Here is a 10,643-nt window from a genome sequence, read left to right on the forward strand (position 1 = left end):
TGAATAAGCTTGGTCAGAGTGATCCTCATCCTTTGCTAAAGAGAGGATTTTGACCAAAAGCATTCGATAGAAAATGATATTTATACACTCATTCTTTTTAATTTGCACCCTGTATTTGTTTTTATCTGTTTTCTTTTCACTCTTTCAATGTAACGACAACAAGTATTAGTTGGGCATATGTAGTAATCTATTACTTCTCTGTCGAATTCGATTGAGAATGGCAGCTGGGAGGTTTACCTTGCTTTACTGCATGCTAGACGGTTAAGGGAGTCTTTTCAGAACTGTTGTTGGTCTTGGATTTCAAGACCAGCTAACATTACGGTGAACTTCTTGACGTCGCAGTGTTGTGCGGAGATGTGTGAGGTTTCTTGGGTCAATAGACCCTCATCTTCGTTAGCTTTTGTACTTCATAATGATGGCTTACCCTGTCCTCCTTGATGGTTATGGACAGTGGAGGGAGTGACGGAGTAGAGTGGCTATGGTGTCTTCCTTTTATCTCCCTCTGCTGTGTTGTTTGCTTGCCTTGCGGTAGGCTTTCTTTGTATGTTTGGCTTCTTAGCCTGGGTATTGTATTCCCATTTTCCCCAAAAAAAAAAAAAAAAAAACAAAACAATGATGTGTTAAAGTTAACTCGTAACAATACTAGGCTTTTCTAATAGAGTGATATTTATGCTTCATTTTCATATTTTGCACTCTTAACTTTGATATTTTATTTTATTTTAATTTGTTAAAGTCAACCATGATCATCATCTTATATTCTAAAGGAGAAAGAGATCGCATAATATTCAAAGTTTGAAGAGAGTACTAAGGAAGATTAAGCTCAAGTTGATCATCCATGGTTTTCAAATCTACAAAACTGCATTCATGTGTATACTCCTAGTCCCCTAACCAAATTATTAACTCTAGGCTTCACTAAAACAAATAGTTCACTCAAAAAGGCCCAAAACCTTTACATTTATCGACTCTTCTAAACATGCAAAAACGAGCCAAAATACTCATTCTTGATACATAACGGTATTATCTCCTAAAGTATATCATATGCTAGTCACGTGACTTAAATTGATAGAATTTGAATAAAATAGTCTTGAATCTTATAGCAGGGATGAAATTTGCAATTTTTAATGAATTTAAAAAAACTTAATTTTCACTCGGATAATAATTGATGACCAAGTTGGCAACGTACTCTATTTTTAAAGCTGCAATTGAGACAAGAAGTTTAAGAGCAACACATGTGAAAGTATAAAACCACGTACTTTGGCTGTGGAATAGCCCTTTCAATTTTCTCACGTTTCCAGATTCCATTTGCAATTGGCATTGCCAGGTTGGGTGATTTTCATCTTTGATCCATCTATCATCACTTAGAAACTTTGGAAAGGACTGCTCTACTCTAAGACATCTCAATGTCAAATCGAATAAGATCACGATATCACAAATTTTGTGAGGGAAAATACGAAGGAAACTAAACTTTTAGACCATTGTTTATTGACTGCATGATGTTATGATTGAGCTCTTATTTTAAAACGTTAAAGAAATCCAACCATCAATTACCACATTATATAATTTATAAAAGATAATATAAAAATTTGATCTCTTTAAAATCAGTTATTTGTGAGAGGCATATGATACGATGTCATAATTGATGTGGGTGGAGGAATCCCTTTGGTTCCTCCCTCTTTACAAAAAATATATATATTCACAATTTTGTAATTGGAGAATGGAGATATCCAATAGGGCTTTAAGACTTCCCTCACAAGTCTCAACTACTTCCTCACCATGTAGTCTCAAGTACCACTTCTTCTCCTCCAAAATAATGACCTATCTTTATCTCAAGTTACATAATTACCACTCAATCTTACCATATTTGTCGACAGACTTTTTCGTAACTAGCCCGTCTAATTTTACGGTCTCAAGGTCATTCTCCAGCTGTAACTTTTATAAAACAATAAGTGCTGAACTTTTTATAAATTCTCTAATTTTATTGCGTATGCATGTGTAAAACATAATAAACTCACACAACAAACATAATTGAAATTGAAAAAGTGCATCTATTACTATTTGTTAAAAGCTGAAATTTTTCGTCGGCAAGAAAAATACATAGCCCACCGATGCAGTACGTTGGGGGGCTTGTGAATCATATTTAATGTGACAACAATGTAAATATTCAAATGCTTAGAAATATCTTGGCCCACAAATTGTGGCGTAATCTTTTTAACTATTAATTCTGAATGGTAACGCAGGTCTCCTTCAAACCATTTTTGACCAAGCAAAATTTTTGAGGTTGGGGTGGTGGAGCAGTTGGCTAGCGCGTAGGTTTCATAGCTTCTGACTGGTCTTGAGGTCGAGAGTTCGAGCCTCTATCACCCTGTTCATTTTTATCTTTTGCAATTATAGGAAACGAAAACATTTGAACGCTCAACTTCAAACAACACAAGCGTGGTCTAGTAATATTTATCTTTTACAGTTTTAAATGATATCCTCATAGTTAGAATTTTCATATGATTTCTTTAACATTTTCAATTTCTAACACCATCATAGTCTAATAGTATTTCTCTTTCACAATTTTAAAAAAATATCTCAAGAGTTCCAATCCCCGCTCCCCAAATGATTAAACAAAAAACAATATACTGTACTGAGATTCCAGTACCAGCCATACATCATTACATCTGGTCCGTAGAAACAGAAACATGTCAAACTCCATAGGCTATGCCAAATATAAACATTTCATCACTGCAAAACATGGCTGGTACTCCCACATTTTATAGCAGCAATAAGAAACCACTAAGTCTGGCATATTATTCATTGTGAGACGCTCATCTATCACCACTGCCCGTATAAAACTAATTCCCGAGCAAAAACAAAGAACAATATTGCACCTAGAACCGTGTTGAAAAGGTATACTGATGGGGGACTTGTTAATGGGGGGGAAGTTTCCCAGGAAATCAAAGAACAGCTCATCCAATTGCCGGCGGTGGTTGCATTGTGCGTCCGCTTCAAACCCTTTTCTGTATTATTGCCTTGAACCGCCTCTGCGTCTTTGTTAGATTCTGTTATAAAGTTCCTCTTCGTGGGAAAATCAACAGCAGCTCGACGCTCTGCAGCTTCTTTGGCCTGCAAAAATAAACCAGATTAAGTCGTGGAAATAGGCTCTCCAAAGAATCATTATTCATGTTCTCCGTGCTGCAGCTTGGGTTCTCTCACTCACCTTGCTTTGCTGCTGTTTTAATTCATTAACTTTGCCTAGCGCTACGAGGGCACTTGTTAGAAGGTCGGCCGGCCCTGATTGAAGACGATCAGTCTCAGGTTTAGGTAATACATCGATAGAGGAAGCAGCCTGTCTGAAGATCTGGTTACGAAGCATAACGGCTTTCTCTCTTCCGGAGAGGCTCGAACCAGCTTGTGGCACACTAAGAATTTGTGAACTCATGCACTAAAAAATAATAATAATCAGAAACATGAGCAAGTTTCCAAAGCTTCCAGTACCAAAAAGTTAAGCGAAGTTTTGGCAGAACGCTTTTTTACCTGTGCAACTCCACGTGCATGTGGTACTTCTGTGTCTGAGTCACTGCTTACTCCACAATCCTCTAAATACACCTTCCTAGGTGACTCTGGCAGAGTGGAGTCATTAAAGACGTTAGTGTGAGTCATTTCTTCACTGGAATCCTGATACGGGTCAACAATAAGTGTATTTGCGAACTCCTCGTCTGAATTTTCATCCCGTTCATCAGCTGCAAGTGCAGATTGCATTCCATGGTACTCATTATTATCATGCGCATTTGCAGGCATACTGCCCATATGCCACTGAAAAATGTCCAGATTTTGTGGTGGCTGATTATGTTCCTGCATAATGAACAACAAACAAGCAAAGGTTTTGGATCTGTTTCTTTTGCTCTGAGTATATATATATATATATATATATATATGAAGAAGTTTTAATCACCATTCGTGCTTGACATTCTCATCTCTTCAGCACCCATATTATGTGGTGGTTGTGGTTGATTTTCAAAGTCAGGTGCATTGTTGTGATTACTAGATTCACCTTCATCACAGGTTGCAACGTCCGTATTCTTACTTGATTTCTTCTTTACGTGACAGTTCTTCTTTACGTGACAGAGAACGAAATCCCTCTGCAAATAAGTTGGAAAACCAATTATGTAATGAAGTATCACCAACAGAAAATTAAACAAGGTTCCAACCAAAAGTCACTAAACTTTGCACATTTACAGAACAAGCCAATTGGCTTGAAGGGGTTTCGATTTTGATCCATTCAATGATTTCAAAACCAAAACCCCTTCGAACCTGTTAAAGTTGTTGGCTTAGGTTTCCTTGTTTCTAGGGCTACTCACGTAGTTGTTTTTGTAGCTGTTAATAAATGCCTGATTCTTAGGAACAGGTTTGTTGCACTTTCAGTTTCAAGCTTAGTCAAATACCACGATTCTAGGAGCTGTAAAATCGTGGGCTGTTGCATTTACATTCCTTTATCTTGTAAAGCCTTTTAAAAGGCCATTATCATCTTTGAATTAATTAGAAAATTCTTCCTGAAAATAGTGTGCATCAGTTTTTCTCCTTGCTCAGGTTTCTTGTGGTTCTTTGGGTTTTAACATCTGGTATCAGAGCCCCACCACGGGGCCTGATCAAAGTCTTAAATCAAACACGAGTTCAGTGAGAAGGAGTAACAATATGGCTGGTGAAAGCAGTTTCGTGCAGCCAGCCATTCCTAAGTTTGATGGGCACTATGATCATTGGAGCATGCTCATGGAGAATTTTCTGCGATCCAAAGAGTACTGGGGTCTGGTGGAAGTTGGGATTCCTGCAGCAGCAGAAGGAGTGGATCCTACAGAGACACAGAAGAAGGCGATCGAGGAGCACAGGCTTAAAGATCTAAAGGCGAAGAATTATCTGTTTCAAGCTATCGATCGATCGATATTGGAGACAATCTTGAAGAAGGACACAGCGAAGGACATTTGGGACTCCTTGAAGCAAAAATATCAAGGCACGGCTCGTGTAAAACGTGCACAACTGCAAGCTCTTCGTAAAGAGTTTGAGGTACTTCACATGAAGACAGGAGAGTCAGTGAATGACTATTTTGCAAGAACACTCACCATTGCCAACAAGATGAGATTTCATGGAGAACAGATGGGTGATGTGGTGGTCATTGAGAAGATCTTACGGTCCATGACGCCTAAATTTGATTATGTTGTGTGCTCCATAGAGGAGTCCAATGATATTGACATTCTGTCCATTGACGAACTTCAAAGTAGTTTACTCGTCCATGAACAACGAATGAGTAGGCATACCATGGATGAACAAGCATTGCAAGTCACAAATGAATTTCAGCCAGGAGGACGGAGTGGGGGTTGTGGTTCTTATCGAGGAAGAGGAAGAGGACGTGGCCGGTCTGGGTATGACAAATCCACGATTGAATGCTACTACTGTCATGGGCTTGGTCATTTTCAATGGGAGTGCCCTAAAAAGGAAAAACAGGCAAACATTGCTGAGACAAGTGAAGAAATGCTACTCATGGCATATGTGAATGACAACAAGGCTAGAAGTGACTGTTTTTGGTTCTTGGACTTAGGGTGTAGTAATCATATGTGTGGGAGGGAAGAGTTTTTCTGTGATCTTAATAAAAACCTCCAGGACTCAGTTAAACTGGGAAATGATGCACGCATGGAAGTACAAGGAAAGGGGAGCATTCGAATGGAGATTGATGGCATCATGCACGTGATCACCGAGGTGTTTTACGTACCAGAATTGAGGAACAACCTACTGAGCATTGGGCAACTCCAAGAGAAGGGTCTTGCGGTTCTCATGCAACATGGAACCTGCAAGATTTTTCATCCTGAGAGGGGTTTAATTATTCAAACGTCAATGTCACACAACAGGATGTTCATTATCATTGCTCGGTGTCAGATAAAGGAACAAAGGTGTCTTGTCTCTCTTATCACAGACCAATCCCAACTATGGCACTGTCGATATGGGCACTTAAGCTGGAGTGGTCTTAAAGTTCTTCAACAAAAGAAAATGGTGGAGGGTATGCCAGAATTCAAAACTCCTTTTAAAGTCTGTGAAGATTGCTTGGTGGGGAAACAACGAAGGGACGCATTTCCAAAGAAAAGAGCATGGAGGGCTTCTGGAATCCTTCAGCTAGTACATGCTAATATTTGCGGGCCTATAAATCCAACATCAAACAGTAAAAAACGGTATCTTATTACTTTCATCGATGACTTTAGTCGAAAGACTTGGGTATATTTTTTGGTTGAAAAATCTGAAGCTTTTGCTGTCTTTAAGAATTACAAAGCTAGAGTTGAAAAGGAAACAGGAGCATACATAAGGACTCTTCGCACTGATCGTGGGGGGGAGTTCACATCACAAGAATTCACAACGTTTTGTGATGTGAATGGAATTCGAAGACAACTGACAGCTGCATATACTCCCCAGCAAAACGGAGTTGCCGAGAGGAAGAATCGGACGATTATGAACATGGTTCGCAGTATGCTTTCTGGAAAGCATATCCCAAAAACATTTTGGCCTGAAGCTGTTAATTGGACAGTGCATATTCTCAACAAAAGTCCCACATTTGCCGTGAGAAGCAAGACACCAGAAGAAGCATGGAGTGGAGTCAAACCATCAGTGAACTATTTCAGAATCTTTGGATGTATCTCGCACGTTCATGTGCCTGACAATAGAAGGATAAAGCTTGACAATAAGAGTCAGAAATGCATATTTCTTGGGGTAAGTGACGAGTCAAAAGCTTACAGATTATTTGATCCAATCTCTCAGAAAATAATTGTAAGCCGAGACGTTGTTTTCGAAGAAGATCAAAGCTGGGATTGGGAGGCTTGCTACAAGGAAGCCATTGTTGCTAACCTTGAGTGGGAAACAGATGAAGAAGTAGAGACAGAAGTTGATGCAAATGAGGAGTCAGAAATCAGTAGCACTGAAGAATATGAGGACAGTGGTGAAACTGAAGACAGTGAAAATGTCGAAGAGGTGGATCATGGTGCTCAAGAAGATTCACCTCATGAGGCACGGACACGAAGACCGCCAACAAGGATGAATGATTATGAGAGTGGGCAAGGCCTCTCTGAGGAAGAAGACTTTGTCAACTTGGCTTTGTTCATTGACAGTGATCCCATGTTTTATGAAGATGCAGTAAAAAATGAGAAATGGAGGGCAGCCATGAACGTGGAGATCGAGGCAATAGAAAGAAACGATACGTGGGAACTTACAGAGTTACCAACTGGCAGTAAAGTTATCGGGGTGAAGTGGGTCTACAAGACGAAACTCAATGAGAATGGAGAAGTCGACAAATACAAGGCGCGACTCGTTGCAAAAGGGTACAGCCAAAAGTATGGGATAGATTATGATGAGGTATTTGCACCTGTAGCGAGACGAGACACGATTCGAGTTGTGATTTCGATGGCTGCTCAAAAGGGATGGGAGATCTATCAACTAGACGTCAAGTCTGCATTTTTGCATGGAGAGATAAATAAGGAAGTCTTTGTTGCTCAGCCTCCTGGCTATGAAAAAACGGGACAAGAACACAAAGTGTACAAGCTTAAGAAAGCCTTGTACGGTCTTAAACAAGCTCCACGAGCTTGGTACAGCCGTATAGAGACTTACTTTATTAATGAAGGTTTCAAGAAGTGTCCATATGAACATACTTTGTTCATCAAAACAGCAGAGGGAGGTAAAGTTTTGATTATTTGTCTATATGTTGATGATCTCATATTTACTGGAAATGATGAAGTTATGTTCAAAGATTTCAAACAGTCTATGATGATAGAATTTGATATGACGGATCTTGGAAAGATGAAGTACTTTCTTGGCATTGAGGTATCGCAGAGATCTGATGGTATCTTCATTGGGCAACGAAAATATGCGCAGGAGGTGCTCGACAGGTTCAGAATGGATCAATGCAATCCAGTGAATAATCCAGTAGTTCCTGGATTCAAGCTGGTGAAGGACGAAGGTGGAGTTAGGGTAGACAGCACTTTTTACAAACAAATTGTTGGAAGTCTTATGTATCTGACTGCTACACGTCCGGATATGACATATGTAGTGAGTTTGATCAGTAGGTACATGGAGAGGCCTACTGAAATGCATTTACAGGCAGCAAAAAGAGTATTGAGATATGTGAAGGGGACTATTGGTTTCGGGGTGTTCTATAAGAAGGGAGGAAATGAAGAGCTTCTGGGATACATGGATAGTGATTATGCAGGTGATCAAGATGACAGGAAGAGCACTTCGGGGTATGTGTTTTTAATGAGCTCAGGTGCTGTATCCTGGTCCTCGAAGAAACAGCCAGTGGTCACTCTTTCCACCACTGAGGCTGAGTTCATTGCTGCAGCGTCCGGTGCTTGTCAAGCTATCTGGCTAAGAAGAGTTCTAAGGGAACTAGGTTATGATCAAAGCAAGGCTACGGTGTTATTCTGTGACAACGTATCAACCATCAAACTCTCAAGAAATCCAATCTTGCATGGTCGTAGCAAACACATTGATGTTCGCTTTCATTTTCTTCGTGATCTTACGAAGGAGGGAACTGTGGAATTGGTTCAGTGTTCAACCCAGGAGCAAGTTGCAGATATTCTTACAAAGCCCTTGAAGTTTGATGTGTTCGTGAAATTGCGAAGTTTGATGGGTGTTGGTTCGTATCCAACAGTAAACTGAATAACTTGGTATTCAGTTTAAGGGAGGATGTTAAAGTTGTTGGCTTAGGTTTCCTTGTTTCTAGGGCTACTCACGTAGTTGTTTTTGTAGCTGTTAATAAATGCCTGATTCTTAGGAACAGGTTTGTTGCACTTTCAGTTTCAAGCTTAGTCAAATACCACGATTCTAGGAGCTGTAAAATCGTGGGCTGTTGCATTTACATTCCTTTATCTTGTAAAGCCTTTTAAAAGGCCATTATCATCTTTGAATTAATTAGAAAATTCTTCCTGAAAATAGTGTGCATCAGTTTTTCTCCTTGCTCAGGTTTCTTGTGGTTCTTTGGGTTTTAACAGAACCAAACCAAATAGACTTGAGTTTCACAACCAAAACCCTTCAAGCCTCCGGTTTAGAACTTGCCTCATACAATGCTGCAAATTGTACATCATATATCCATAACATTATTAACAAAAACCCGAAAACAGAAAGAGAACGATGACCTGATTAGCATTAGGACTGATTTGAGGGATGTAAAACTCATGCATGACCCAGGGGGTAATTTGGGCATTACGACCGCGACCTCGGTAGAATGTCAGAATCCTCTTTTTACCGATAGTTTTGTTGTCTCGAGCCCTGACGTCTTTCACCGGGCCAGTGATCTTCCAGAAGCCTTCACTCGTCGCCCTTTCGGTGTCGTTTCTGCTGTTTTTTTTGTAAATTGGTCGGTTGTAGAAGTACCATTCCTCATCATCCGACTTTATCAGTGACATCTCTGCATAAAAACACAACATTTGGATCAAACCAACACATATTTTTAGACTCATTCAAATGCAAACTAAAAAGTATCAGTAAAACGGTTGTGATTGTCGCACTCCATCTACAGCTATTTGCACTTTAAAAAATGAACATTTTACAATTTTTCAAACTCACAGAAGAGTGTTACGTGCCAAAATCTCTGACCTTCGTAAAATTGTCACTAAAGAAAAAAAAAATAGTAACTTTAAGAACTGGGATTGGTAATAAGTTACGTTTGGATCAAACCCAATTGCCTAAACAGAGATTCAAACTTTAGAATAAGTTACACATTACTAAAGTTGTCACCAAAAATAAAATAAAAAGATTGAACTTTTTAAGAACTGGGTTTGGTAATAAGTTACATATGGATTAAACCCAAATACCAAATGGCAAATACAGATTATACAGATTATCAGACTCATTGAACTAAGAAAAATAATGAAAATTTAACACCTGGGGTTTTGCAAATAATTACCAGGCAAGTCCCAGGGCTCGTGGTTGCACATGTTGATTTCACGGATGACGTCGCTGACGAGGGAATCCATTCCCCGGAGCTTCAACTGCAAGTAATGGCCGATCAGCTCTTCTTCTGTGGGGCGGAATCGGAATCCCACTCGCAGTGATATGCCACCTGCCGCTGCTCTGGTGAAGGGGATTCCATTGGAAGCCATCCTCTTTCATGTAGGAGAAATGGAATGCTGGGTGGGTTATTGTAGGATTAAGAAAAACAGTAATTGACTTGAGGTCGATCAAAGTCTTGGGCTTTCAGGGGACGTTTTTTGCTTATGGAAGAAGCTATTAAACTTCTGCTTCCGGTTTTACATGGTGGGGTCTGGAATTTTTGTTGTCGTGACTTTTGGTGGGACCCCGGGCAATCCTACCTGTGGAACTGTTTGCTGTATGGCTTGGTGGGGGTGCTTCCTCGGAAAGGGCAGAGAAGCTCCAGGGATCATGAGAAGATTTTGTATCCCTTTTTTTTCAAATAGAAGATTAAATGAGGGAAGGTTGTGAGACTGAAATTTCTGATTCAATTGCTTATTTTGCAGTTTTGAATACAAAGGGCATATAAGAAGTAGACGAATTTCGTCGTCGTGTAGGATAAACAGAGGGTTACACTATAAGAACCTGTTAATAACAGGTCTTTAACAGGTTTAAACGGAAATGACACGCATGTAACCCGTTTTGACACGTTAAAAAAAAGA

At 39.7% G+C, this 10,643-nt stretch overlaps 1 protein-coding gene across 1 annotated transcript; it reads right to left on the reverse strand.

Annotated features, from left to right (window-relative positions):
* Window positions 1–2,519: 2,519 nt before the first annotated feature.
* LOC137733436 (NAC domain-containing protein 5-like) lies at window positions 2,520–10,196 on the reverse strand. The gene is made up of 6 exons (XM_068472586.1): window positions 9,917–10,196; window positions 9,147–9,418; window positions 3,962–4,124; window positions 3,520–3,839; window positions 3,203–3,427; window positions 2,520–3,108 (listed from the first exon to the last, which is right to left on the reverse strand). The coding sequence occupies exons 1-6, from the start codon at window positions 10,110–10,112 to the stop codon at window positions 2,818–2,820; spliced, it is 1,467 nt and encodes a 488-aa protein (XP_068328687.1). The 5' UTR covers window positions 10,113–10,196; the 3' UTR covers window positions 2,520–2,817.
* Window positions 10,197–10,643: the final 447 nt, after the last annotated feature.

Source organism: Pyrus communis, chromosome 5, assembly GCF_963583255.1.
Source record: "Pyrus communis chromosome 5, drPyrComm1.1, whole genome shotgun sequence".
Classification (NCBI taxonomy): Eukaryota; Viridiplantae; Streptophyta; class Magnoliopsida; order Rosales; family Rosaceae; genus Pyrus; species Pyrus communis.